Source organism: Ctenopharyngodon idella, chromosome 6 (genome assembly GCF_019924925.1).
Source record: "Ctenopharyngodon idella isolate HZGC_01 chromosome 6, HZGC01, whole genome shotgun sequence".
NCBI lineage: Eukaryota > Metazoa > Chordata > Actinopteri > Cypriniformes > Xenocyprididae > Ctenopharyngodon > Ctenopharyngodon idella.
Genome location: NC_067225.1, coordinates 20,030,628 through 20,058,329, shown reverse-complemented (window position 1 = coordinate 20,058,329; position 27,702 = coordinate 20,030,628). Strand labels below are relative to the sequence as shown.

Below are 27,702 nucleotides of genomic sequence, written 5' to 3'. Positions count from 1 at the left end.
ATGAAATATTAGGGGGTTGTCATGTTTTTGCTGGCCCCTTATCAAAGTTAGCTGTAGGCCTGGCAAGACAAATTTTCTGGAGACAGAACTTTCCAGAAGCTTCAAGGATTCTTCTGTCCCCTCTGGCGCTATCCACCCCAATGAGACAAACTAATGATTTACCACCTAGTGGCAACCGCTAAATATCATGTAAAGAATTCCTAACCGGCAGCTTAGAGGTTTGTTGCACATTGTATGTGCGTATATAGTTACAAAATACCCACAAACACTAAGAAAAGCCTCTTGGAAAAACTTTTGATTTACTACACATCAAATAATGACTGTTTAAAGGATTATTTCTGTCGTTATTACTAACCGTCATGTTGTACCAAACACGTATAACTTTTTTTCAACACTATTCCCTTTGGGTAATTTGAATAAGTTAGCTACATTGTATGTTTTCAGTAACTTTTCTGTCTTGTCCTTTCAGATCACTTCCTAAGGCTGGATGCTCCGATGAATAATATCACTACCTCCCTCGGACAGACAGCTGAGCTACATTGCCACGTTTCAGGGAATCCACCACCCACAGTCCGCTGGCTTAAAAACGATGCCCCTGTGGTCCAGGAGCCGCGGCGTATCTCTTACAGGCCCACTCAGTATGGCTCCCGCCTAAGAATCCGAAACCTGGACACCACAGACACTGGCTACTTTCAGTGTGTGGCTACCAACACCTATGGCACAGTATCTACCACAGGAATCCTGTTTGTCAAGTTTGGTGAGTGTTTTTGGAATTTAACGATATTGTGATGATTTCATAATTGGGTGACTGATGATGCATTGCAGAAAAACTTCAGGTTTGCATATTTAAACACATCACATCTAAGTGGGACATCTATGATAGCAAAGACGACATTACGAGGTTCTCAGTTAAAAGTATCAACTTTTACCATTTAAATTTAAACAAATGAAGCAAACACTAAATTTGTGTTAATCTTAAGGGAAAATGAACTATTTTATGAGGTGGCAAATTCATACGAATCATACAAATAGAAATAAAGCGAGAAGGTCCACCCCTAACCCAACCCCTAAACATAACCATTACTGGGGCGTAAGCAGATCGTACGAAAACAGACATATAAGACTGAATAAATTCATACGAATTAGCCAACAATTTGCTAAATCGTAAAACAGTTACGAATTGCCATGAGATTGTGTTATAAAATTTCTCAGTCCCTGTATCCAATTATGCCTATTTAGTAGGCCAAAAACTGTAGTAAACAGTAGGCAGTAGAAAAACAGTAGGCGAAAAGTACTCGGATGACCATTTAAACTATGTAGAACATACTTTTTTAACGGTTTCGTAATTCATTCCTCATTAAATGTAGTACCTACTCACTATGTGATTTCGAACACACCTTGTGTTTTTTGTTGTAGATTGTACCCCATTAACTTTCATTGTATGAACAAAAACAGTTGACTGTATTACAGTCTTTCTCAGAATAAAAATCTAATGAGCAGCAAAATTCAGCAAAAGTGAAGTAATGCCATTGCTATCTAGGAGAAACAATTGAAAGATTAAAGAGGTCTTCAAGTAGACCACACACATAAATTTGGACCTGTTGCAAAGTAGTGGTCCCTCCATTTGGAATGAAGACCATTGTAAATGTCCTTAAGTCCTGTGCTGTAAATGTGTTTTTAATGCATCTTCATAAGTGTAGCACTTTACTGTCCTCAGACCTTTACAGTAAAAATCTTGAGAAACTATGTAGGTCTGATGAGATCACTGTAGTTATTCTCTACTCCATGATGCCAAGGAGCCATATTGGCTGCATGTGTTATGCTTCTTTGTGGGCGATTTGTTCCTAGCATGTTGTTAAAAATCCCCACTCTCTCTTTCTTCCAGATCCTGCTCCCACCACTCTGCCTGGAAGGCCTTCACCGTAAGTCCATTTTCCTTTCCTCTGTGCTGTTACCCCATCTAAAATCCTCCATTATCTGTCATTAAATATACAAGAGCATGAGGGGGAAAAAGAAACTTTGGATAGGCAAATGATTTAATTGCTCCTTCAAGAGTTGTCTGGGTAAAGCACTTCCATTTTATGTGTGAGCGAGTGAATGATATAGACCTGCACAGAAAGGAATGCATACTCTTGTCTGTAAGGTTTTATGTGTTAGACTGGCACTTCACTTACTGTGATTTAAGCATAACATTTCCAACCTATATTTGATATATATAAATCATGACAACTCTTGGAAGATTTTTAGCATGGTAATGGATATGACAATGTTAATGTATTTGGTCTTGGCGGAATAAATCTGCTACGCTGCTGCTGCTGTAGATTATTGCTGTTGTTTTAGATTATTGCTGCTGCTGCTGCTGCAGAGCAAGTACAGGAACTTGCTACTGCCAATACATACGTCGATATGCTGCTGCGATTAAGACTGCTGCACAAAATAGCATATATCAAAAACCCCATAGCAGATATATACAGGTGGAGCTGGGAAAGGTTGAAAGTTTTAGAGGAACACTGAACAGCATTGCAAACTATTATAGTGAATGTAACCAGCCATTTAAATGTGTTGAGCAACAAGCTCATTGGCTGCAGATGCAACATGGACCAATCAGCTTGTGCCAAAGTTAACGCTGTAATTATCATCAGCTTGCGTTAGAACCATCAGCCCGCGCCATCTAGAGTTTCATGACAGAACTAATATATATATATATATATATATGTGTATATATATATATATATATATATATATATGTGTGTGTGTGTGTGTGTAAAATCTACAATTAAATTCTGTAATCAATTAATATTTTCATTGCACTTTTTTTGTCACTGTTTTGTCACTGTTTTCTCAAATGAGTTTTATATTGGAATTGAGATTGAAAAACTACAATGAAAGCTACATTGCAATTCTAATAGTTCATTGCAGATTCATTGCATCAGGAACTACTCTGAGGTATAGTAATTAAAGAATGTTCTGTAAATTTCTGATTTATAGTTTTACAGTAAAAGAGAGAGGTTCAGAGACTTTAGCAGGTCAATTCTAGGTTAGCAAAGACAAATGAAGATATTGTCCGTGTTGCTTGCATGCGTCTTGTTTAAGGTTGTAGGAACTGTAGCATTGTATGTCTAACTTGATTAAAATCAGCCAGCACCTGTTTGTGCTAAAATGTACAACCAGGCTCACCACATGTTTCTGTTTCAGCCCACTCAGATTTCAGACAGTACATTAATACACTGCCTTCATGTTTCTCTTTTAATCTTACCATATTTCCATGCTGCAGGCTTCAACACCTACTGAAGCCATTTAGCATCGGAGCACAGATATTTATTTTATAGATTTATGATAGCATATGGCTTTTTAGATCCCTGTAATACTTTCAATTTAGTGCTATGGAAATGTAGTAAGTTGTTTTTGCCCTCACTAGCATCTTCTTATATTATGTAGGACTGTTAGAGGTAAACAGTCGCGTGGTTTTTATTTACAGTACTGATGCGAATGCAGATTTCATTTCTCAGCACTGTGGATAGTCTCGGTCCAAATCAAAGTATGAACCCCTGACCGTTTGACGTGCCTGGCCGCGCTCCAAATCACATTAATATTGATTAGAGTCCACAAACCCGCCTGTGTGCCTCTAAGCCTCATACAGGCAGCAGCACGGCTAATTTTGGGCTTGCTGCCGTCATTGCGCTGCCTGCATTGAGGAGCACAGAGATCTCTTTGAGCCATATGTTGGCCTGTTGGTAATCATTAGTGTCATCATCAAAGAAAGTCATCCTGTCAGCTTCCATCAAGAGGAAAGGGGTCAGTATGCTGTCTGTCTTCTTTGCTCTCTTTCTCCTTTATGTGCCTCCTTTTTTCCAGAGAAGTATCAAAGTGTCAGTCTCGTCTTGGTGAGAGGTACCTGGTAAAGAGGGTGTGGGGTGAGAGTGTCCCTGGTGACATGTTGTGGCTGGGACTCTAATGAAACTCTTCCTTTAATGAACTCCAGAGCAGAGGTGCATTTGGAGGTCTGGTGTCAATGCATAGACTGAAAGCTGAACTAGCCACAGCTGGTCTTGAGCTGGCCTTGTAGTGGGGAAGAGAGGAAATATGAGAGAAAGTGGAGAGGGGTATTGATGTCTAAAGGGCAAAAGGTCAATGAATAGACAGGGAAAAATGGATTCACGTTCAATTCACATTTATTTGTATAGCGATCTTCACAATACAGATTGTTTCAAAGCAGCTTTACAGAAAACTAGTGGTTTAGTGGTAAGAAAACAAGTAAAGATTTTTGAAAAAAGTCTCACAGTCTCATTTCATTGTGTAAAAATTATTCTAATGACCTTATTTCATTCCAAACTTTTATCACTTTCAATATCTTCTTTTATGAAACACAAAAGAAGATATTTTTAAAAATGTCTCAGTGCTTTATTGTCCATACAATGAAAGTCAAAGGTGTTCAGTGTTGTTTTGGGCCACACTGACTGATATTGTAATTGCAGCTTGATATCTAATAATTGTGACTTAATTTTTTCATAACTGTAACTTCATAAATTACATTGTGATTTTTATTTCTCATATTTGCGACTTAATATCTCACAAACATGACTTAATATCTCAGAAATGAGATTTTATGTCCAGTAAATGTGTCTTAATACCTTACAGTTGTGACTTTATTTCTCATAATTGCGACTTCATGCCTCACAAATTTGACTTTATTTCCTGTAATTGCAACTTATTTTTTCTTAGTTGTTGGACCACATTGACTTTCATTGAATGGGCAAAAACTGTTGAAACATTTTTCAAAATATCTTTTATGTTCCGCAGAAGAAAGAAAACCATACAGGTCTTGAACAACATAAGGGTGAGTAAATGATGATAGATTTTCATCTTTGGCTGAACTAACCCTTTAAGAGTTTGACCATAATGGAGTCCCCTGAGCCCTTTATGTCAGAGGAGGTTGTTGGGTGGTTGTTTGTTTGATGAGGGCGGATTTGGCTTTGATTCAGTTATGTGAGGTTAACTCGGCTTTATCTTTTGCAAACGGAAGGGCTTGAATAAGGTAAGCTGGTCTTGAAACAGCAGGTAGGGGCGGCGTCTACATACAGTCCTCTGTTGTGTCTTGCACGTCTCAGATGCTCACCACAGCTGCACGTCATGATTACTCACACTGAAGACCTTATTCATAGACTTTTTAATAAATGCAATATGTTTTCTTCCCCCTTTTCACTGCCCCTCACTTTTAACTTTGCCTTTTTTATGGGGACCACCTGGAAAGGAGGTAATCGAACACCACAGATGAGGAATGGGCCTGAACCTTGAAAGGAGAAACAATGGCCACTGTTGTTCTGGCCCAAATGTCAACCATCCTGTAGAAGAGAGGTCACAGCATCACACCTCACTCGCTCGCTCACTGATGCTGTAGATGCTGGGGTGTTGTTGAGAAGCACAGTAGAAAAGAATTTAATAGATGAGTACAAACTTTTAAGGGAAATAAATAACTCATCAACCAACATTTCCTGTGCTTCCTTGAACCATTTTGAAGCAATTTGATTGGTCACTGGTTGCTCTTTAAAGGGATAGTTCACCCAAAAATGAAAATTCTGTCATCATTTACTCCCCTTCAAGTTGTTCCAAACCTGTATAAATTTCTTTGTTCTGCTGAACACAAAGGAAGATATTTGGAAGAATGTTTGTAACCAAGCAGATCTCTTCCCTCCGTTGACTTCCATAGTAGGGATACTATAGTTGTCAGTGGGGGGGGGGGCTTACATGATGTGCGAAAGAGGCGTTTGCAAAGTTGTTTGCGAATATGCTTTATTTTTGTAATTCCGCTACGTGCCACTATTGTACCTTCACCTTTAACTGGTATAGCATAGCACTTGCAATGACAAGGTCATATGTTTGATTCTTGAGGAATACATGTAATGAATCAAATGTGTAGTTTGAATGCGCTGTAATTTTTTTCAATTACAGGCCTTGAAAATGACAACCCCCTACACTTTATACCATTTCTGATTCTTGTTTTTAGTTATATGTCTATCTGTCATCACTAGTCTCTCTGAGAGTGAGCTGCTTTCAGTTAAAGCGATGCACATTAATCATGCTGGAAGAGCTACTAAGGTTATCCTTATCAAAATATCATTACTGTACTGTAAATAGACATGAGTTCTGTACTGTGATTTTTACACAATGCAGTTGCGCCGCTGGTTTCCCATGAAACATCAGTGGAATTCTTTAATAGTAGGCGTTTGAACCGTACTTTTCTTCAAGGTTGTTTATAACATCCACTTTTTTCTTCTTTGAAAAGATTAATATTACCATCACGGCCTTGTCATGCCTGTTTAACTTTCTCCCAGCTGTCCATAGTTTTTCTCAAATAAAATGAAATTTTAAAATGAGATGCTCAGCTTTTTTACAATTTCTGTTTTAACTGGCCTGCTGGTGGATCAAACTGATCTTAACAAAGTCCAGACCATTGTTCGCTCAAGGCTTGGCTGTTGGGGTATGGGTTCTGGAGACATCCCAGAAGCCTCAGCATTGTCTGAAGGAGCACATCCTAATGGGGGCCCCCGTCCTTCTTTTGAGTAATGACTAGCATAATACTTCTGAAAGCTATTCAAGTGCTTCAATTTTAGAAAGCTCTCCATTTCAGCAAGGATTTAACAAAGGGCTCTCATAAATTCTGATCTGTAGTCTTCAAATGATGTTGAAGTTCTGCTGTTCAGTCTTGATGTGATATATTTGATTCTTTTGAAGACGTATTTGGTCTTTCAGAACCATGTCACTGCGGTGTGTTGTTATGGACATTAATTTAATTGTAAAGTTATGAAAGTAACTAGCAGCTATTTGTATAGCGTTCTGAGTTGGCACATTGAGTTACAGAACTTGTAAAAGCAGCTCAGATTTACGGCAAGTTCATAGTCCTTAATGTTTTTTTTCTTTTCTTTTTCCTTACAGACATTTTTAATCTAATGGGACACATTACCCTTAGAACTGGTCACTATATATCTATGGAAGGCAGTTTTCCACTTCAGAGTAAAAAATAAAGGAACTGTAACTTTCATAATTGCAGCTTTATTTCTTGTGATAACAACTATATATTATATGATTGTGATTTTATATTTAACCATTGTAATTTTATATCTTACAATGTGACATTATAACCTATTTTAGCTTTTAATTACCAATTTTATTTTGTATTCTGATGCTGAGACTTCCATATTACTAGGGTGTCATAATCAGCATTTTGATTTAGTTAATGCTTATTTTCACAGCATTTTTATTCAACATTTATTCCACTGTATACAAAATATATGCTGACAACTTCAGAAAACTAGCTCACCATGTGAGCACATACAGGCTCGGTCAAGATCTAAATCTCTAGCTTGTTATGGAGCTCTTTTAACTAAGTGTTGATTGACTGAAGATTGGAGCTTTAATATGAGTCTCTTGGTATATGACCTTTAACCTGGTATACTCTGTGGCGGAGGTGCAGTCTGAAACTTGAGCATGACCTTTCGTCAGAACTTCTTTTCCAGTCTGAGGGCAAGCAGTGTGGGTCAGCATACCTCCTCAGCACCCCATATGACAGCATATTAACCTCTACCACTCAATTACATCAGCAGACCACACCACCCTGCCAGTGGACAGCCTGTTTATCTTTATTTTAATGGTCCGTTAATATATGCCAGCTGATATTAGGTCATCACAGACAAAAATATTTGCATTTCAGCTAACCACAGCAAGGATCCGTGAAGGTTAGTTCTAAACAATTTTTTAGACTATAACTATGAAAGTGTCACTGGAATAATTTGGAATAAAACTACCAATATAATATTTTGTGGGCTGTGAAATATAACCAAAATTTATTCAGACACTTTGAACATTTCATTCATTAATACAGTTTATTCACTATAGTTTAAAAATATGGTAATAAAATATGACAAGATCTCAGAGTTAAAATATGTCAGAAAAATTTGATCTTAATTATGTCAGATAACACTTAAGCAAAACACGGTCAGGTCAAAGTGTCTGAATAATTTTTGGTTCCAAATTTTTATCAGTTTTACTGGTAGTCCACTGTATGAAGAATTTTTGGGTATAATATGTCACAGTTTGCTTTATTGTGCTATCCTCACTTACATAAATTAACTATAGTGTCCTGCACCCACTAGTAAAAAAATATATATATAAAAATTTAATTTTTGGTTTGACTGTAATTATCGAATTTGGGGCCATTTCATAACTCTTTAAATATCACTGACATGTAATGCACCATCACACTTTTATTATATAGTAGTATTTTATATTATTTTATACTTTTTATAGTTTATATATTCATAGTATCCTCAGTCTCTCCCTCTTGCTGTCTTCTACCATTCCTTTTTCTATCGACGTTCTGCCCTGCACCCTCTCTTCAAGATTTTCCATGAACAAAGTCTGGCAACCAAAGCCTTTTGATTTTTTTCCATGTGAGCTACAGCGGGCGCACTTTTAGATACACAACTGTAAATATGAATGAAAGCTCAGAAACGCTTTCTTTCTCTCTTCTTTTCGCTGAGGGAATAAGTTATGTCTTATTCCCATTACTTTTAGAGGGACATGGGGCCAGTAAATTTGTTTTTATTGGGAGAGCATGAACTTTATTCCCAGGGCCCCTCTTAAATGGATAACCCCTTACCTGCAGACCAAGTTCCTTTCTGTTTTAATGCATTTTACAGCCTTGGATATGCTAAAGTTATGAAATAATGGCTTAGTGAAGATAGTTTAATGATATATATAACATATAATGATTTGTTCTGTTGATATGGACAGAGATAAATAGGTCATGCATAAGGAAAGCAGAGACGGTTGTGTACAGCATGCTTATTTATTGATATTCCCCGGCTTACATGGAGTCCCTGTGTTTTCCTACACCTGGAAGTTAGCCGTGAGTAAGGCATAATTACTCAAGGTTCCCCACTCTCTATAAAAACACACCGGCTGTGTTAAACATGCATGTTCTTGTCATTTAAACAGCCGTGTTTGCGTTATGATCTATAGGCTTTGTCTTTGTAAATCACAAGGTGTGACAAATCGCAAGCACATATCAAAACATGGTGGAGAAGCTTTCTTGGATAAAGGTTGTTCTTTACTCTGCTTAGTGATTATATGAGTCATGTTGTCAGTTTAGTGGTGCTTTGCCAATTCTTTGAGCCAACACTGATTACAGCATGAACTTCAGTCGCTTTTTTGGCAGACAAATGTAGATTCACGCAGAGAGCAATAACATATGAAGTAAATAATAGCGGTGTCAGCAGATACATTCACACCCAAATCTATTGAAACACGTACACACTGAGTGCGAAATCAGTTTTAGTATTCAGCACAAAACCTTTTATTCGCTGAGCACAGCAGTTTAACCAAGCGCTATAAGCACTGAAAAAGTACAGTAACTATTAAATAAAGTCTTTTTAAATGTTTCATTTACTTAATTTAAATTTAAAATTTGTTTAATTTAATTTAATTTAAAAAGTATTTTATTTTATTTTATTTTGCTATTATCACACATGGAAATCAGGTGGTAAACAGATTGTCATTTAAAGGGTTAGTTTATGTCGTTCTACACCCGTAAGACCTTTGTTCATCTTCGGAACACAAATTAAGATATTTTTGATGAAATCCGAGAGGTAAATGACTCGTCCATAGACAGCAATTTAACCACCACTTTCAAGGTCCAGAAAGGTACTAAAGACATTGTTAAATAATCGACGTGACTGCAGTGGTTCAACCTTAACTTTATGAAGCGATGAAAATAACGTGTCGGCCAATACTGAGCCACCGTTCTGACGCTGTTTTGTTTTTGCGCACAAAAAGTATTCTCGTCGCTTCATAACATTAAGATTGAACCACTGCAGTCACATGGACTATTTTAACGATGTCTTTAATACGTTTCTGGACCTTGAAAGTGATAATTAAATTGCTGTCCATGGATGAATCATATACCTCTTGGATTTCATCAAAAATATCTTAATTTGTGTTCCGAAGATGAACAAAGGTCTTACGGGTGTAGAACAACATGAGGGTGAGTAATTAATGACAGAATTTTCATTTTTGGGTGAACTAACCCTTTAAGAGATATGTATGTTAGCAACTTTTAATAATCATAATAAAGTAATTCATTAAATGACTGAGAACAACATTCATTTTCATAAATATTGTAGTAGCCTGCTGTATCCTCCAAGTACTCAGAACTGGTCTACAAGATGGAGAACTGCGCTATACAAATTGTCTTTAGCACTAATTTTGTGGGTGTGTTTGCGCCGATACCTAGTTGGCCTAAATCCTTTAGTGTATCAGATCCTGGAACAATGCAGACATGTGCAAATTAACAACACTATCAGCTGATGCAATACATTCTTTGTTTACCCCCCCTAATCACTTGTTGTCACACCTCGTCTAGTCAGCTCTGTTTGTTATTGAATGATCAGTACACATTGTGGCTCAGTGAATAGAAAAACAAACATGGACTATTTTGCGCCATGTACGTTGTCACCTCCCACCCTAATGGGCTCCTAACAGCTTGACCTTTCTGCCCTCTTTTGTTTAGAAAATCACTCAACTGCACATTGTATAAGCAAATCATCTGTGGGGGTTATAATACACCCTTACAGACAATCTCCAGATTGTTTGTTTCAACAACAGCAGTTGCACCCAGTGGACGTGGACCTTTAAATTGAGAAATTGGAGCCCGAGCCTCAGCATTACTCTCAGGGGATGTGACATGGTCAGTGCAGAGTGAAGAGATGGGGCAGATAATCTTCTGGGTTCCTGTAGGATAAAGCACAGATCAGATCATAGATTTAATTGCTCAGCTAATCAGGCTTCTCTCAAATGTTGATGGATGTAGAGCTGACTGGATACCACCATTTTAATAGTCAAAACCAGTGACATTTTAAGATGCTTGATGGAAATTTTGAAAAACAGAAAAAATTAAGATGTCATTGATTTGTGTCATTTATGTACACATACTATTTAACAAGTTAAATATTAATATAAATATTAAAGGGGACCTATTATGCAAAATTCACTTGTATAAAGTGTTTGAACACAGATGTGTGTTCACAGTGTGTGTAAACAACCAGCCTATAATGGTAAAAACCCACCCACTCCTTTTTTTTTTATTCCCCATAAATCATAAACAGTCTCTCCAAACAAGCGGTTCCAGATTTCCCCCTACCCTCACATATGAGTAGGGGGAAGCCCTGCCCATGACTGGCGAGGGAATCTGCCCTATTAGCATAGCTTCTCCCTTGAGTGAGCTGTACACACTCCGCCATGTTTTTCTCATCGTCAGAGCATTTAACAGCAGCATTCAAGTAAGAAATGTATTCTTATTAAAGGAACACTCCACTTTTTTTGAAAATAGGCTAATTTTCCAACTCCCCTAGAGTTAAACAGTTGAGTTTTACCGTTTTCAAATCCATTCAGCCGATCTCCAGGTCTGGCGGTACCACTTTTAGCATAGCTTAGCATAGTTCATTGAATCTGATTAGACTGTTAGCATCTTGCTCAAAAATGACCAAAAAGTTTCGATATTTTTCCTATTTAAAACTTGACTCTTCTGTAGTTACATCGTGTACTAGGACCGACGGAAAATGAAAAGTTGCGATTTTCGAGGCCGATATGGCTAGGAACTATACTCTAATTCTGGCATAATAATCAAGGAGCTTTGCTGCCGTACCATGGGTGCAGCAGGCGCAATGATATTACGCAGCGCCTGTGACCCCCTGCTTGCACAGGGAGCATGCCTTGCAACCATTGAGACATTTGTGAGAGACGCTGCGCAATATCATATATCAACTGGTACCACCAGACCCGGAGATCGGTTGAATGGATTTGAAAACGGTAAAACTCAACTGTTTAACTCTAGGGAAGTTGGAAAATGAGCCTATTTTCAAAAAAAGTGGAGTGTTCCTTTAAAGCTACTAAAGTTATTCAGTCAAAAGCAGTGAGTGATTTTTTTTTTTTTTTTTTTTTTTTGTTGTTTGCTTCATATTAACAGCATATACAGCAGTAGGTACTGTATATTACATGACTTTCACTTTATTACACAGATCTACAGATTACACATGCAATTTCTTTCCCTGCTGTTTACATTCACAGACATAACTGACTGTGTTTGTGAACTTTGTGTGTTTTTGACATAATCTTCTATGTATTTGGCAGTTTAAGTGCAATAAGACGTGAAAGAGTAATCAGTTTAATACTCACAGGACGTGCCATCTGGCAGGCAGCTTTCTGTGTGCATGCTTCAGATGTGTGCGCTTAGAAAACCATATGTCAGAAGTTTAAACTGTTATGGCTTTAAAAAGCATGCAAGTAATAACTTCCATGATGACAAAGAACTGCAATGTCATGTGAACCTGACTGCGATAGAGATGATAATCAGAACCAAAGTGTATGTATTTTTTTTGGCATAGTATTCAAGGCATGAGTTGTACAGGCTCCGCCCTACATCTTGTAAAAAGGGGCATAATAGGTCCCCTTTAAAATGTGGAAAAAAATGGCATGGACCTTTCAAATTGTTTCATTTATCATTTTCAAATTGTTCAGTTATTCCAAAAAAAAAAACAGTGAGCGTTTCTCCCTTCTTTCTTGTTAATATTGTTTATGATGATGATGATTGTTATTATTAGTTTTGTTGTTGTTATATTAAAATTAATTTAAGTTGAATAGTTCTCGCTTCTTATTAATATTGTTAATAAATCATCATTAAATAATTAATATATATATAATTAACATTAATTAATCATTTCAATAATATTAATATAATAATAGTAATGTTAATAACAATATTTAATATTATTATCAGTATTAATGTTAATATTATTGTAATATTATTATTATTATTATAATGACAGTTTTGTCAGCTTACATTCATTTGATATGACTGACTGTCATAAAAGTAAAGTAAAGTGAAGTCAAGATGAGCATTTTTGATTTTTTTTTACTCTCTGCTCAGATCATGTGCCTAGACTATTGACTAGTTTGCATGCCCTGATTCTCTCTTTCTGGGAGATCTCAGGGGTCACAGGGTTGTGTCCTTTGCTTCTGTAATAGAGGCTGCTATTGTGGTAGTGTAACATGAGGACTCTTTCCTCTTTTTCTTCGTGGCTCCTAATGAGAGTCCCTTGGTGGCTGTCTTTCCCTTCCTCCCGAGATGCAGTCACGGACCACAGGCCCCCCGTATCAGGGACAAACCAGACCACTGTTACCCATATTCTCCCCATTGTTAAATATATTGCCACTGACCCAGGTCAAACTTTATCTGAGGAGAATACCTGACTGTGGATTGTATATTCTCTTTTCAAAACTCTTTCTCAAGGCTTATTTCATGCAGAGTACAAGTCTAGTCCTTTATAATCCATTAGATTTTATGTGTCCTACACTTGGCATGCAGAACAGCCTCAAAAACCTCAACGATTGTGTGTGCGTGCAGATACATAGCCAATGAAACACTCAATTTTACAAACTCAAACACTACTCTGGAATGCCCTCATACATACTGTAACAACAAAGTTAAGATGTTTGGAAAGTGTTTCATCAAAACAGCATAATATGGACATTAGCATTCTGCATCAAATGGCAAGCGCACAGTCATTGAGAAGAGAAATGCAAGCACCATCATTGTTTTCATGGTACACATAGTCTGAGATGAAAATATTGAGTATTAGAAACTCCAGAGGTGCATAAAATAACTTAATATGAGCACATAAAGTATGAGATGAATTTGGATGAGATCAGAAACTCTAAGTACATGCATCACAGTGGAGCCCATAAAATATTAAAGAGAGGTGATCTAACACTAAAGTGTAAGAGGGATCCTTTAGTCATGGAAAACAGTGTGAACATGTTCAGGGACAAATCTTTGAAAAATATATTGTGCTTCACATATACAAGTAGGTAGAGAGCAGTATGTTACTTCAACTGAACATGAATTTTCAACATTATTATATAGGAGTCTTAGTTTAGATTATGACTTTAAAAAGTTGATTTTCATAGTTTTATTATAAATGTGCTTGATGGTACTGAATGTAGAGAAGTACAGGTTTTGAAAAATGTTCATGACTTTTCCATGATCTTTCCAGTCCTTTTGTTTAAATTTCATAAAGATGAATCCATGATTTCCATTTGTATGTCAGGAACCAATCTTTGTGGTGTACAAAAGTCCATTAGTGGACAGACTGATGAAATCATGCTGACTTGTGGACCAGTTTTACTCTGCTATTTAAGAATTTAATAATTTCCATCATATTCCCAGAGCTGGAAATCACATGTTTTCCATGATCGTGGGAGACCTGTAAGTGAGCTTATCTACAATTAGTTTTCTTAATGTAGGCCAGTGAGTCTCTTGATCTTATAATGGACTAAGTGGAAATATCTGTTCATAAAATCAGGCGTCAGCAGTAAGATCTGCTTCAAAGTCACATTTCTGCACAGCACGGCTTTGAGATCCCAAACAGAGTATCTCACTGTCCATACTGATCAACTGATCAACCTCCCTGCTACTAACTCCTTTTTAAGTAAAGCGGCATATGCAGGGCTTGACATTAACTTTTTTTGCTCACCAGCCACTGTAGCTAGTGGTTTTCCAAAGTTACTAGCCACTCAGCATTTTCACTGGCCACAGTTTTGACTTCGATACCATGGGAAAAAATTTCCATATAGATATTTTTATAATCGCATAATTTGGCTGCAGGTGTATTAGGCTGCTGTCACTTTAATGCCCGATGCACAGATCCATTATACTGTTACACATGCGTGTACTTTGTTTACTGACTGTTTTAATACTCTCCAAGATCGGCATTTTGACACTATTTTGTGTGTATTTGACTGTAAGCGTTATAAGCAGCGAAAAACAACACAATTTAGTACTGAGAGGCAGCTTTATGCTTACGCACTTTGAGTGCGAGTAGAAAATCTGCGGAAATGAGAAAAATTATGTGCAATACGTGTGCAATCCCATGCTGAAATTCTAGCCCTGTAACACCAACAATATTCATCCGGAGCAAATGAAACATATTGTGTATCAACTCTCTGTCGGAGAGATGAGAGAGCGAGAAAGCGCAGCTGGTATCGTGTATCTATTCTGTGGAAAATTATATTTTAGTATCGATATGTATCGAAAATCAATATTTTTGACAACATTGCTCTTAGTTTATCATTTCAGATGACTTTTTAAAAGACTACAATTGAAAAATTTATATTTAGGCTATATAAAATTTAACACACCAAAGTGGCTAGTAGGAGTGACTGTCTTGCACGCCACTTCTGAAATCAACCCACCAAATGGCGGGTTCGCGGGTGTTAATGTCAAGCCCTGGGCATATGGCACAAGATCAAAAAAAAGTTTAGTAAACATCTTAAACAAGTGTTTTTGACTCCTTAATGGATGGAGAAGGAGGGAAAGTAGCTAAAAAGATGGAAGAGGCTTCAAGGCCAGGCAGAGTGGAGGTGGTTTCCGGAGGAAATATCCTGATACATTTATTGGACTCCAGGGCACCTATACAGTATCACTGATGACACAAATCCATTCTCCTTACAGTGTTAGTATGCAGCACTGACATCTTCATGAGCTTAGCTTCTTAACAAGGCTCAATATTTTAAATCACACATTTGTTTGGACCAGGATATTAATTTTAAGTCATCTGGCTGACCCCCTCCACATACATCAAAAAGAGGTTTGATGTTGAAATAGCTGACTTGACAACAAGCAAAGATCTTCTCCTGTTGTTTATCACCATCGATGCTGTAGGGTCTAAAACCAGAGACTACCTAGGATTTTTTTTCTCCATTTAACATCCTCAAATCGTGCTGATAACATTATCAGGCTTTCACAAACTTGTGGAGTTCACGTCTATGGAGCTCCATTTCCGCACGTCGTGATTTTGCCAAGTTAGACACGTTTCTGGGTCAGCATATTTTGTTGATCCTGGAACAACATTCCTGGCCGAAAATTTAATCCTAACCATATCCTTACCCCTAAACCTAACCCTACGCCTAAGTTATCCCTAAAAATCAGAGGGAAATGAGAGGTGAATAACACTGATGTAGAAGCACCTAACCCTGGTTGTAAGTCTAAACTTGACGTAAACTTGTCCCTCAAATCTGATTGGTTGATTGGAATGTTGATCCAGGATCAACAAAGATTTTGATCCAGGAACATGTTCTTGGTGAATTCAGGTTCTGCATCCAGTTCTGCTACATAATAAAAAATCATGCTTTGGTAAATCATAAAAAAATTAGAATTATGATATATTTAGCCATTATGAGATGAAAAGTCAAAATGAATGACAAAAAGTCACAATTATGACAAAAAGTAAACATTTTTAATGTCATAATTATGACTTAATATCTCATAATTTTGACTTTTCATGTCATAAATTTGACTTTTTATCATTTTTTTTCTACTTTATGTACATTTTTGTCTTAATTTTGACTTCATCTCATAATTTTGACTTAATATTATAGTTGTTATTATGTTACGGAAATAGGTTTACATAGAGATGTCCGTTTGAGTGCTGCTTTCAGTAAAACAAAAGGAGACAAATAATAAGAAACTCAAATTCTTGTTGAAATTTTAATTACAAATAAATACAATGTAGTACATAAAGTTTAATAAATTAATAATTAATACATAAATAATTTTTGTTTGTTTGTAATGAATAATGTATTAAATTAGAAAGATGCAAAATAAAAGCCTTTTCCTCTGTTTGCCAGAGTTTTGGGCCCTTTTGTATAATTGTTTGTGGATGGTTTTGGCTACACACCCTCAAGTATAGGACACCCTGAAGGATTAAACATCCATCTTGGTAATGTTTAATGTGCATCTTTCTCAGGTTGATTTCTCTGCTACTCAGCACACAGGAGAGCATTTTTAGACTCCTCACTGCTTCCTGTCTTGACTCAATAGGTTTAGCAGGAGAGTTTGAGAATCCTGTAGGAATTTCAACATGTGCTGGATCTGAAGAACATGTTGAAAAGCATATCATGTTTTTTTGTGTGCTCTGAACTTTCTCTTGTTCTTGTTACATCACTGTCACGGGTCAATTAACAGTTTGTGTTGCAGCTCACACTTTTCCTTTAATTATCACTCACTTCCATTTGGCACTGATACGTAAAGAAATGCCCTGAACTTTCTTCTGTTTATACAAACAAACCACACACTTAGTAAGAAACGCATACACAAACACATTCACTCCGATGTGTGACTGGAGAACTGACTGGAGCGTGTTCATGGGTATGTGCGTGTACGAGAGGAAAACAGAATGAGAGAATGTAAGCGAAAGAGAGAGTTGAAAAAACTAACAAAAATAGGTTGTAATTCTCCACAACAACTGTTCCTCCTTGTCATTTAGCTTTCTGTGGGTGGCCACAGTTACCAATGCATTCTCCTGTGACGCACATGCTGGAGAGCTGTGAAGCTTTTCCAGTGTCTGTCACTGTTTTTTAATTTTAGATTGGACTTATATGAAACTTGACAATACTACCGACCACAAACCTTTGAACGATAATATAAGCTATATATAAACACATAATTGAATTCAAAAAGGCAAAATAACTTGTATTTCCATTCAGTTTATAGCTGAATGCTACTGCAACATGAAGTCATGTGACAAAAACGTAATGTACTACTGTTTAAAACTCTTATATAATAATATGCAAGCCCATAAGATAATGCCTATTCTTTCACATACTATTTTTAAAGAATAGTTGGCAGTATACAGGATATAATGTCCAGTATTCAATAAATAGTAAGCTTGTATTTCATTCCAAACATAGACAGATTGAGTGCTAATGTCTGGGTTGACGTTTGCTCCTCAGGCACTCCTTTGACTTTTGACCTCTGACCTTTCACACACCTGCTTTCCATTAACACATCCAACCATTTTAATTGATTCTGATTTTTTTCAAATTTTGTCTGTTTATTTGAACTGTTCATAACCTGATCATTGTTTTCTCTCATTTTATCTTACATATTATTAAGTCAAATTGTTTTGGTTTACCGCACTGCAAATCACTGGAGTCCAGCAGTGACTCGGTCTTTGCCTCTTTCTCATAGTGTATATATGGATGACATACGCTTTTGAGAGAACCACTCGTTCATATGGTTTAAATTACAGGGTATGACATGCAGACACAGAACAAAACGTCTTTTTTATTATTTATGAAATGTTGAATGGTTTAAACGATATATCCAGGTCTGTATTATATTCCATTTGGATGTATTTTTCATATGTTGGGTTTGTATTGTATAGGCTGAATAAAAATGCCAAATTTGGTTCTGTGGGATTGCATTTGTGTGATCCAGTGGTGTTTATTGCCCTCTAGTGTTTGGAGTTAGAATTACAGCCTTATAGGAATCCCCTCTGCCAAAATAAATAAATAAATAAACTACAATGCTGATTTTTTTTCAAGGCCTGGTAAACTAACTGACCCTAATTAACATGAAATTTTCATTTTTACTTTGTTTTTAGAGATGATTTTGACGAGGAAGGTTTCTGCCAGCCGTACAGAGGGATCGCGTGTGCTCGCTTCATAGGAAACAGGAGTATCTTCGTAGACTCGCTTCAGATGCAGGGCGAGATTGAGACCCAAATCACAGGTAGTCCTTACACAAGTCATTTCAAAACCACGACTTCAACCGAAACGCCTATGATTAAATCAGTCTGAAGCCTTAGATAAGACAGCTTTATTCAGCTAGCTTGTTTTTTTTGTGACATTTACTATGATACTATCATGGTTTTCTTTAAATTACCATGTAAATTCCATGCTACGTGAATATAGTAATCATTCAGTACCATCTTATACATGTGCCATCCATGGAGTTACATCTTATACCATTACTGTGCTACAGTACCACCCACCTTACAGTTTTTAAGAGAGAGTTTTAGGTTGTTTTTTCCTTGGCTAAATCTTAGTGTCATGCACATATGGACTGGCCTAAGCCTGGCTTCAGTTTTAAATTTGAATTGTTTTTTGTTTTCTGTGAGAAAGGTTTCAATTGTAGCCATTTTAGAAAACCCAAGCATTCACTGTGGTTACCTCTCAAGAGTTAGCAGTCAATTTGTTTTTGAATCACAAAACTTCTTGCGAAACCACAATTCACTGGAGCTTTTGTCTCTTTGTTGTTTGTGTGTAAGATATAATTTCCATCGAATACACTAGACTGTTACGTAGCTTGTTGGAGACCACAATGGCTTTAGTTTTAAACTCTGGAGGAAACCACTGTATAAAAGACTTATTTCTGTTTTTTTTCCAGCGGCGTTCACTATGATTGGCACCTCCAATCACCTGTCAGATCGCTGCTCCCAGTTTGCTATCCCCTCCTTGTGCCATTTTGCCTTCCCGACATGTGACCGCAGCTCTGGCATGGAGAAACCACGGGATTTATGCAAGGACGAGTGTGAGATTCTGGAGAATGACTTGTGTAAGACTGAGTACATCATCGCTCGCTCCAACCCTCTCATCCTCAAACGTCTCAAACTGCCCAACTGTGAAGACCTGGCCGCTTCGGACAGCCCCGAGGCTGCCAACTGCATAAGAATAGGCATTCCAATAGCTGAAACCATAAATAAAAGTAAGTCTTTTTTATTAAAAAATTATTAATTTATTTTTATTAAAATTAGTAATTATTAAAAAAAAAATTTATCTCATTTTATAGAGAATTAAATTCTCTTCGTTTCTCCTATTTTAGGCCACAAATGTTATAACAACACTGGTTCAGACTACCGTGGCACAGTCAGTGTGACTAAATCTGGTCGACAGTGTCAACCGTGGAACTCACAGTATCCCCACAGCCACACCTTCCTAGCCATGCGTTACCCAGAGCTCAACGGGGGACATTCCTATTGTCGCAACCCTGGCAACAAGCACGACGCTCCCTGGTGCTTCACCCTAGATGAGAGTGTGCGCATGGAGCTATGTGACATTCCTCCATGTGGTGAGACGCCCTGCTCATATTGACATACTACACTCATGCTATTTCCACAATATAGAGTATGCATGCTTTGTGCAGTATGTGAGTTTTCTTACAGAGATTACTGAATTTGATAAAATCCTGTAACTCAAAATGCAATGCAGTGTTATTTTAGTATTTATAGGCCTAAAGACTAAAGTTTTACCTGTTAAGTTTTTAAGTTTTCTAATGTTTATTTTTCATTATATTTCAGCTTTATTTCAGTTACCGAAAACATTTTTAATAATTTTAGTTTTAGGGTGCTTTCACACTTGGTTCAGTTACTTGGTCCAAACCAGAGTTCGATTGCTCCCCCTCCCCCTCCGCCCTGTGTTCACTTTATATTATTTGGGTCTGAACAGTGGTGCGTTTGCATCATCAAAGCAGCAGCTGTTTACCCTTGTTGCTTGGTAACGATGACACAGGATAAGGCGGGAAAACGCATACCGTTGCTCAGCTCACTTTTATATTTTGGTTTGTGAACCTTTGGTTTTGTTTCCAAAGCGTCAGCAAACAACGGCACTTACGTCTATCTGCCGCAAATGTACTGCAAATTTTCTAAACAACATGGGAGTTCATTTCTTCAGAAATTATATATACATTCTCTCTGCTTGCAATGCATCAGTCACGCTTGTCAGTAAAATGAGTGAGTGATTATACATAATCAATAGTGGTTCACTACAACAATGGCTTTCATATATTAGCAGTGAACCGTACCGGAGTTCACATGAACCGTACCCCATACCACCCTTTTTGACTCATGTCAACAATAACAACAATACAATGCAATGCACTTGACTTGCACTCCTATTTCAAGTAATGTTGTAATGAGAATAGTAAATGTGACTAGAAGTGATATGAGCTACAATTTTTACATCTGTTTCGTGACTAATTATTTCATTGGACTGCCAAAAGTTAAAATATTCTTATACAAAATTTGGTTAAAATGCAAAATAACTCTGATATGATAATTGGGTGCCACTCACTGATCATACATGCATGTAATGAGACCAAGAGAAAGATCACATAAAGTGTTTTACATACTATTTTGAAAATTAGTATGCAGTGTATGGTATAGTTAGCAGTATGCTAGTATTCCGTTCTGAATATAGCCATTTTTGGGTAATCTGTGGTTTGTTTTACTCCAAAACACATTTTTAATGTTGTCAAAACAAAATTATCGTATTTAGTTCATTTTTGTGTATATTGATTGTCCTCAGATTTGCCAAAGCATGGCAGCAGCAGTATGGGGATCCTGTACATCCTGGTACCAAGCGTGGCTATACCGCTGGCCATCGCCCTGCTGTTCTTCTTCATTTGTGTGTGCCGGAACAACCAGAAAGCCTCACGTCCACCAGTGCCACGCCAGCCCAAACCTGTCCGTGGCCAGAACGTCGAAATGTCCATGCTCACGGCCTACAAACCAAAGGTGAGTTGTTACTGCTAACAGACCAGTGGATTTCAGCACAAAAATCTGCAACTTATTCACTTGCCACCCACAATACAGGCGTTAAATGCTCGAAAATAAATGTTTAAGCCATTTCTGATTGGCCTAATTCCTTTAGTGAATCGGGTGCTAAAACAACACAGACCACATGTGCAAATAAACAACGCTATCAGTGCTCCTATTTTTTTCGATTTTTATTTTTATATTTTTTGTCCATTGGAACTGTCCATTCTCATAATGTTTGAATTAGTGTGCATTCCTGGGTGATGGGGTGGGGTTAAGGGGGCTGCACAAACAGGAGGCAAAATGGTAGGAGGGATGAGCATATGGAGGCAATCTCTTCCTGGCCTGGAGAGGAATCTAAATATAATCATATTGTTATCATTCCGTTTGGATCATTCAAAGCAGATTCAAATGAGATTTTTGCTTGAAAATTGTTTTTCCCTGCTTTTTCATCAAACTGACATCTTTACAAACAAATATTTTGAAGAGATGATGCTAGTTCCATTCAGTTCCAGTATTAATCAGACCTTTTGACACCCTGAAGTGCTGTTTGTATTTATAACACATTGAGACCTCTCTTCTACAGTCTCAGCTGCAGGCCAAAGTTCAGACTAAGGTCATACAAAGGTCACCACTCACTCAAGTAATATCCAAAACAGGGATGAGACATGTTTAGCCTCAGGCAGAGTTGACGCTAACAAAAAACAGCTGCGTCTTTCAAAAAAAGAAACTCCTATCTTTTATTTGACACTATTAATTTTCCTTTAAATGTAGTTGTGACCTTTTGTCAATTTTTTTATTTCCTGTTTCATGATCCAGAATCTCGTCCATACCAATCACACAGCATCATGCATGTTACTTACATCTATATCACGCATATAGGGGATAAAACAGTATAGGATCATAGTGACTATCATTTAAGTGGTAAGACTGCATCTGCCAAGTACATAAATGTACATGACAGTCAGAATATTTTAAGAGCAAACAGATTTTATGCATTTCTGTGGTCAATGGTTGAGGTTGTAACCTCTTGTTTTTCAGCAACAGAGCAAAAATAAGGCTATAACAGTTGAAAACAGCTACTTCATGAAATTAAACTAACAAAAAAATATTAATATTAAAACCTGGCATGATATTACCATACCTTTCACTCAAATTGTTATTTTATATATATATATATATATATATATATATATATATATATATATATATAACAATATGAGTGCACAATGAAACACCACATCGTCCCATATTCAGCCAAAAACTTGATTCTGTCTTTGATGTTTTTCTGAGAGAGCAATGGCTTTTTAAGTAGTGCATTTGTTTAAATTGTGCTAATTTCCTCACTAATAATTTGTGGTTAAGACAATTAAAAGCTTAGTGTTTAGCCATTTTTGGCTTCACCCATTTTTTGCATATATATCAGGGCTCCAGATAAAAAAATTCATTAAGGAGCCATTGGCTCCTATAGAGGGGAAAAACATGCTCCAAATAATTTTAAGAGCCACACAACAATGAACTTAAAATTTTAAATCACTTACTTGTAGTCATCCTGTTGTGTTTATATATCTCCCCTTTACAGTTTTAGCTTTTTCATCTTGTGACTTTTCTGGGAAATGAATGTCACTATTTTCACTTAATACTATTATAGTTTTTAATATTTTCAATTTCAATTAGATTTTTATATTTTATGCTTTCATTTTTTGTTAAGTTTTAATTTTTTTTTTGTTTGTTTTTTTTAGTTTTTTTAGTTTTATTTTTTGTTTTTAAACATGTCTGTTTAGTTTGTATAGATTTTTATTTTAGTATTAACATTTATTTCAAGCAATAAAAATGTTTTTAATGGTTTTAGTTAACTATAATAACCCTGATGTTAGTAAAATCTTTATATTGAATAATATGTGTCAAATAATTTTCTTAGTCCTTCCTTCCTGAAGCTACAACAGTTTACTTTGAATCAAATTAAAATAAATATAAATATATGGAAGTATATGTAAATATATTAAATTTGATTTGTGTAACCAAATAACAAACAGGGGCAAGTGATATACATACTGCTTGACTTTGATTACTTTGAAATACAGCTGGACTCTTATTTTGAAATGTCTGTGCTTTACTTTTGCTGCTCATTCAAGTTTAGATGAGGATTAAAAAATGACATTGCTACAACCGTTTACAACACAATATAATATAAATAATATAAAGTAAACTTTGTGATAATTGATCAGTATTAGTTCATAAGCAATCGGTTGACAAATGTGCGCTAATCATTGAATGCGAGCTGCTCTAAAGAACGCGCAACAGCGCCATCTTTTGACTTTAAAACATGCAGCGCTCACATTTATTTAATGAAATTAATAATTATCACATTAGGGAGTATCGCGATTTGTTTTTCCATCCACAAAATATAAGAAGCCTTAAAATGATCGTTTATACTCTTGTTATACTGTTTAAGGCACTGAAGACTTTTAATGACCTTAAAATTATCTGATGAGCATGAGCGGAGTGGAATAATGAAAGTGATCAGCATGATTGATATTCAAAACGGTAAACACGCGATGCATTGTCTGTGTATCTGCAGCCTCTAGAGCCGGTTTCCCCTTTTGAATGACGAATATAGACGAATTTGTGTAAAGAAATAGGCAGTTGTCTCCTTTACGCAGGAGCAGAACGGTGTGTTCAAATGCAGCTGTTTTGCACCGACGCAGGTGACGCGAGGCAACAATACAGTCGGCTTTCATTAGCTCTAGTTCTTTGGCGTCTGTTAGGTGTGTGAAAATTTCCCCTACCTGTTCATATTTCGGTGCTCTAACTCAGTGAAACATTCACATGCAGCGTCTCTTTTAATTACGTCAACACAACAAATTATGTGATAGGCTACTGGTCACGGAACACGCAAATAACGTGCAAATTTTACAGTCATAACGTGTGAATTTGTATGGTCGCCAATGGCGACCTCAGCAAAAATATCACTCGCAAATTAAGATTTTTAGTCTGGAGCCCTGTATATGCAATAACAAATTTGCCACCCCAGACTTACCTTTCTATTCCTTCTGTTCTCTAGAGCAAAGCCAAAGAACTTCCTCTGTCTGCAGTGCGCTTCATGGAGGAATTGGGCGAGAGTGCCTTTGGTAAGATCTACAAAGGTCACCTATACCTGCCAGGAATGGAGCACGCTCAGCTGGTGGCCATAAAAACAATGAAGGACATCTCAAGTGCACAACACTGGGGGGATTTCCAGCAGGAAGCATCTGTCCTGGCAGAACTTCATCATCCCAATGTGGTTTGTCTTCTGGGTGTCGTGACCCAGGAGCAGCCTGTCTGCATGCTCTTTGAGTTCCTGGCCCAAGGGGACCTCCACGAATTCCTCATCATGCGCTCTCCCCATTCAGATGTGGGCTGCAGTAGCGATGAAGACGGTACCGTCAAGTCCAGCCTTGACCATGCAGACTTCCTGCACCTGGCCATTCAGGTTGCAGCTGGGATGGAGTACCTCGCCAGCCATTTTTTCGTCCACAAAGACCTTGCGGCAAGAAACATCCTGGTCGGTGAGCAGCTTCACATCAAGATTTCCGATCTTGGCTTGTCGAGAGAAATCTACGCTTCTGATTATTACAGAGTCCAACCCAAAACGCTCCTTCCTATTCGCTGGATGCCACCAGAGGCCATCATTTACGGGAAGTACACCACAGACTCTGACATTTGGGCATTCGGTGTGGTTCTGTGGGAGATCTTCAGCTTTGGCCTGCAGCCCTATTATGGTTTTAGCAACCAGGAAGTGATAGAGATGGTACGGAAGAGGCAGCTGCTACCCTGCCCCGAGGATTGTCCTCCTCGCATGTACGCGCTGATGACGGAGTGCTGGCAGGAGGGTCCCGCCCGCAGGCCGAGATTTAAAGACATACACAGCCGACTACGTGCTTGGGAGGGTCTGTCCTCCCACGCCAGCTCCAGTACACCATCTGGAGGCAACGCCACCACCCAGACTACCTCTCTGAGTGCCAGCCCCGTCAGCAACCTCAGCAGCCCGCGCTACGCCGGATACATCTACGGAGCTCCGCAGACCCTCCCGCCGGGACAAATCGCGGGCTTCATGGCGGCGCAGATGCCACAGACCCAGCGTTTTATACCTGTAAATGGATACCCTATCCCACCTGGCTATGCTGCTTTCCCCGCAGCCCATTTCACCACATCTCAGGGCCCTCCGCAGGTGGTGCAGCACTGCCCTCCGCCGAAAAGCCGGTCGCCCAGCAGCGCCAGCGGCTCAACCAGCACGGGTCATGTGACCAGCGTCCCCTCCACAGGCTCCAATCATGACGCCAACACACCCTTGCTTTCTCATTGTGTCACTCTGACGCCCATGACAGCAGTGCCGGGCGGCACAATGCAAGTTTTTGGACATATGGCACAGAAGGCCATGCAAATAGACCCAAGTCAGGCAGCACTGCTGGCTGACACTAACAGACTGATGTACAGTGATTCCATCATTACTGCCGATTTGTGAATACATGATGTTTTGTCCTGTATATTGATAATTATTGATATTTTAATGTTTTTTTTTCTTCCTTGTAAATATGAAATAGCCTGAACAAAATGCGAAAGTTTATATTTTAATGTTGTTTTTATAAATGTGTCTTGTATATTCACATATTCTCTGTGAAGCTTCATGCCACTTTTTTCGGCTCAATAGGACACAATGTGGCAGAACAGCCTTAAAATGTCCTTTTTTTAACCAGAACTTTGAAATAATGCCCTTTCAAGGATATTTTTGACAGAGCTGTTGCTTTATCATCACTTTTGTCTCCTTTTTCATTCATCAACGACTTGGAAACTTCCCGGAAGGCTTCGGAATGTCTTGATCTCTGTCCGTCATTGGATTTTGGATGTATTGAATGAGTTAAATTTCATTATTATTGTATTGAAATCTAACTCTATAGCAGAATTAAGGGAATAGTTTTGCAAATATGTATCACCAATGCCTTAATATGAAAAAAATACGTCGCTTTAATTATGGCCACCATATGTGCCTGCGTTTTATTATGAATTCAGGCATGTGTACTTGTGGGAGACAATGTGTTCTGTGAGATTCTTCTGTTACTGTGGTGTTATTCAAATGATTTCAACGCGAGACACATCAGGGCTACGTCCGAAAGCTTAGGCAGCTGACTTTTTGCCTTGTTGCCCTGTAAGCCAATGACTTCTCAGGCAACGCTTTTATCTCTCTTACAACAAAGAGAGATAAAACTTTGGTGCTAACCAAGAAAATATTTAAATACCACAATATTAACTTCTCGCCAGAAATCAAGTTAAGTCAAAACTGACTGCTAACCGCAGCCTTCAGATGTCATTTTCATCATAAGCAGATGAAGATATCAAGACAGGATGTGTCACAATCATAAGATGGGACATGCCTTTTTTGCCTGCCTACCTTTGTATGCAGCATTGTTCAGCTTTCGGATGCAGCCCAGATTATTTATGTAATCTTTTGGTCATTGAATGTTGCCTGTAAGGCCATAATATAGCTGAAATTCAGGCAATCATAAAACATTCACAAGGTTTCTGTGTATACTCTATATGTGCCTTAACCAAGGCATATTTCAAACTGCCAGAATAGCATTTCATTCGTCTAAATGAGTCGTAAACTTTTCACATCACTGTTGGGCTAAGCATATGTGAAATATGTCTTATTAATGATGCAGAACTTTTCTAACATGAACGCCTCACTACCTATAGAATGTAATGCCTAAAAATTCCTCTAGAGGTCAGTGTCACTCTGCGACTCTGATTGAATGAAGTTCTTTATGTTTGTCTCACGGTAATACTGTATGTACCTGCCATTTTTCAGCTTTCATTTGCTGTTTGTTAACTTTCTAATCTCTCTGAGTTTGTAGCATGTTTAAACAGGGATTAAACAGAATTGATCATTTTAGCAAGCAGCTGTATGTCATGTTCATTCTCATTTTGGTTTGTTGCTATGCAACTGTTTATTTCAAAGACACTCTTTTCCTGTGTTGAAGACAATCAAGAATTTATCTTTTATGCAGGGTACAGTGTTTGTGAAGACATGATTGCTTGTGACCTTTAAAATGCCTTTTGGACAATCTCATGATGTGTCATGACATTTCATGAACAGACATTATGCATGGAAAACTGATTTGTAGATCAATGGTTTATTTTTATATGATTTGACACACTATTTTACATCAATATTGCAGTCTTATTATTGTACGTCTGAACATACAGTGTGTTGACATTATAAAAGCCACTTAAAGAAACA

The 27,702-nt window shown here is 37.6% G+C and overlaps 1 protein-coding gene across 1 annotated transcript in view; it reads left to right on the top strand.

Moving 5' to 3' along the window:
* The window catches only part of ror1 (receptor tyrosine kinase-like orphan receptor 1), a 122,851-nt gene extending 95,149 nt beyond the window's left edge, over positions 1-27,702 (top strand). The window contains exons 3-9 of the mRNA XM_051896302.1: positions 470-757; positions 1,886-1,922; positions 18,495-18,622; positions 19,280-19,597; positions 19,715-19,960; positions 21,196-21,404; positions 24,490-27,702. Of these exons, the coding sequence (XP_051752262.1) occupies positions 470-757; positions 1,886-1,922; positions 18,495-18,622; positions 19,280-19,597; positions 19,715-19,960; positions 21,196-21,404; positions 24,490-25,929 (2,666 nt within the window). The 3' untranslated portion in view covers positions 25,930-27,702. The remainder of the gene's footprint in view (positions 1-469; positions 758-1,885; positions 1,923-18,494; positions 18,623-19,279; positions 19,598-19,714; positions 19,961-21,195; positions 21,405-24,489) is intronic.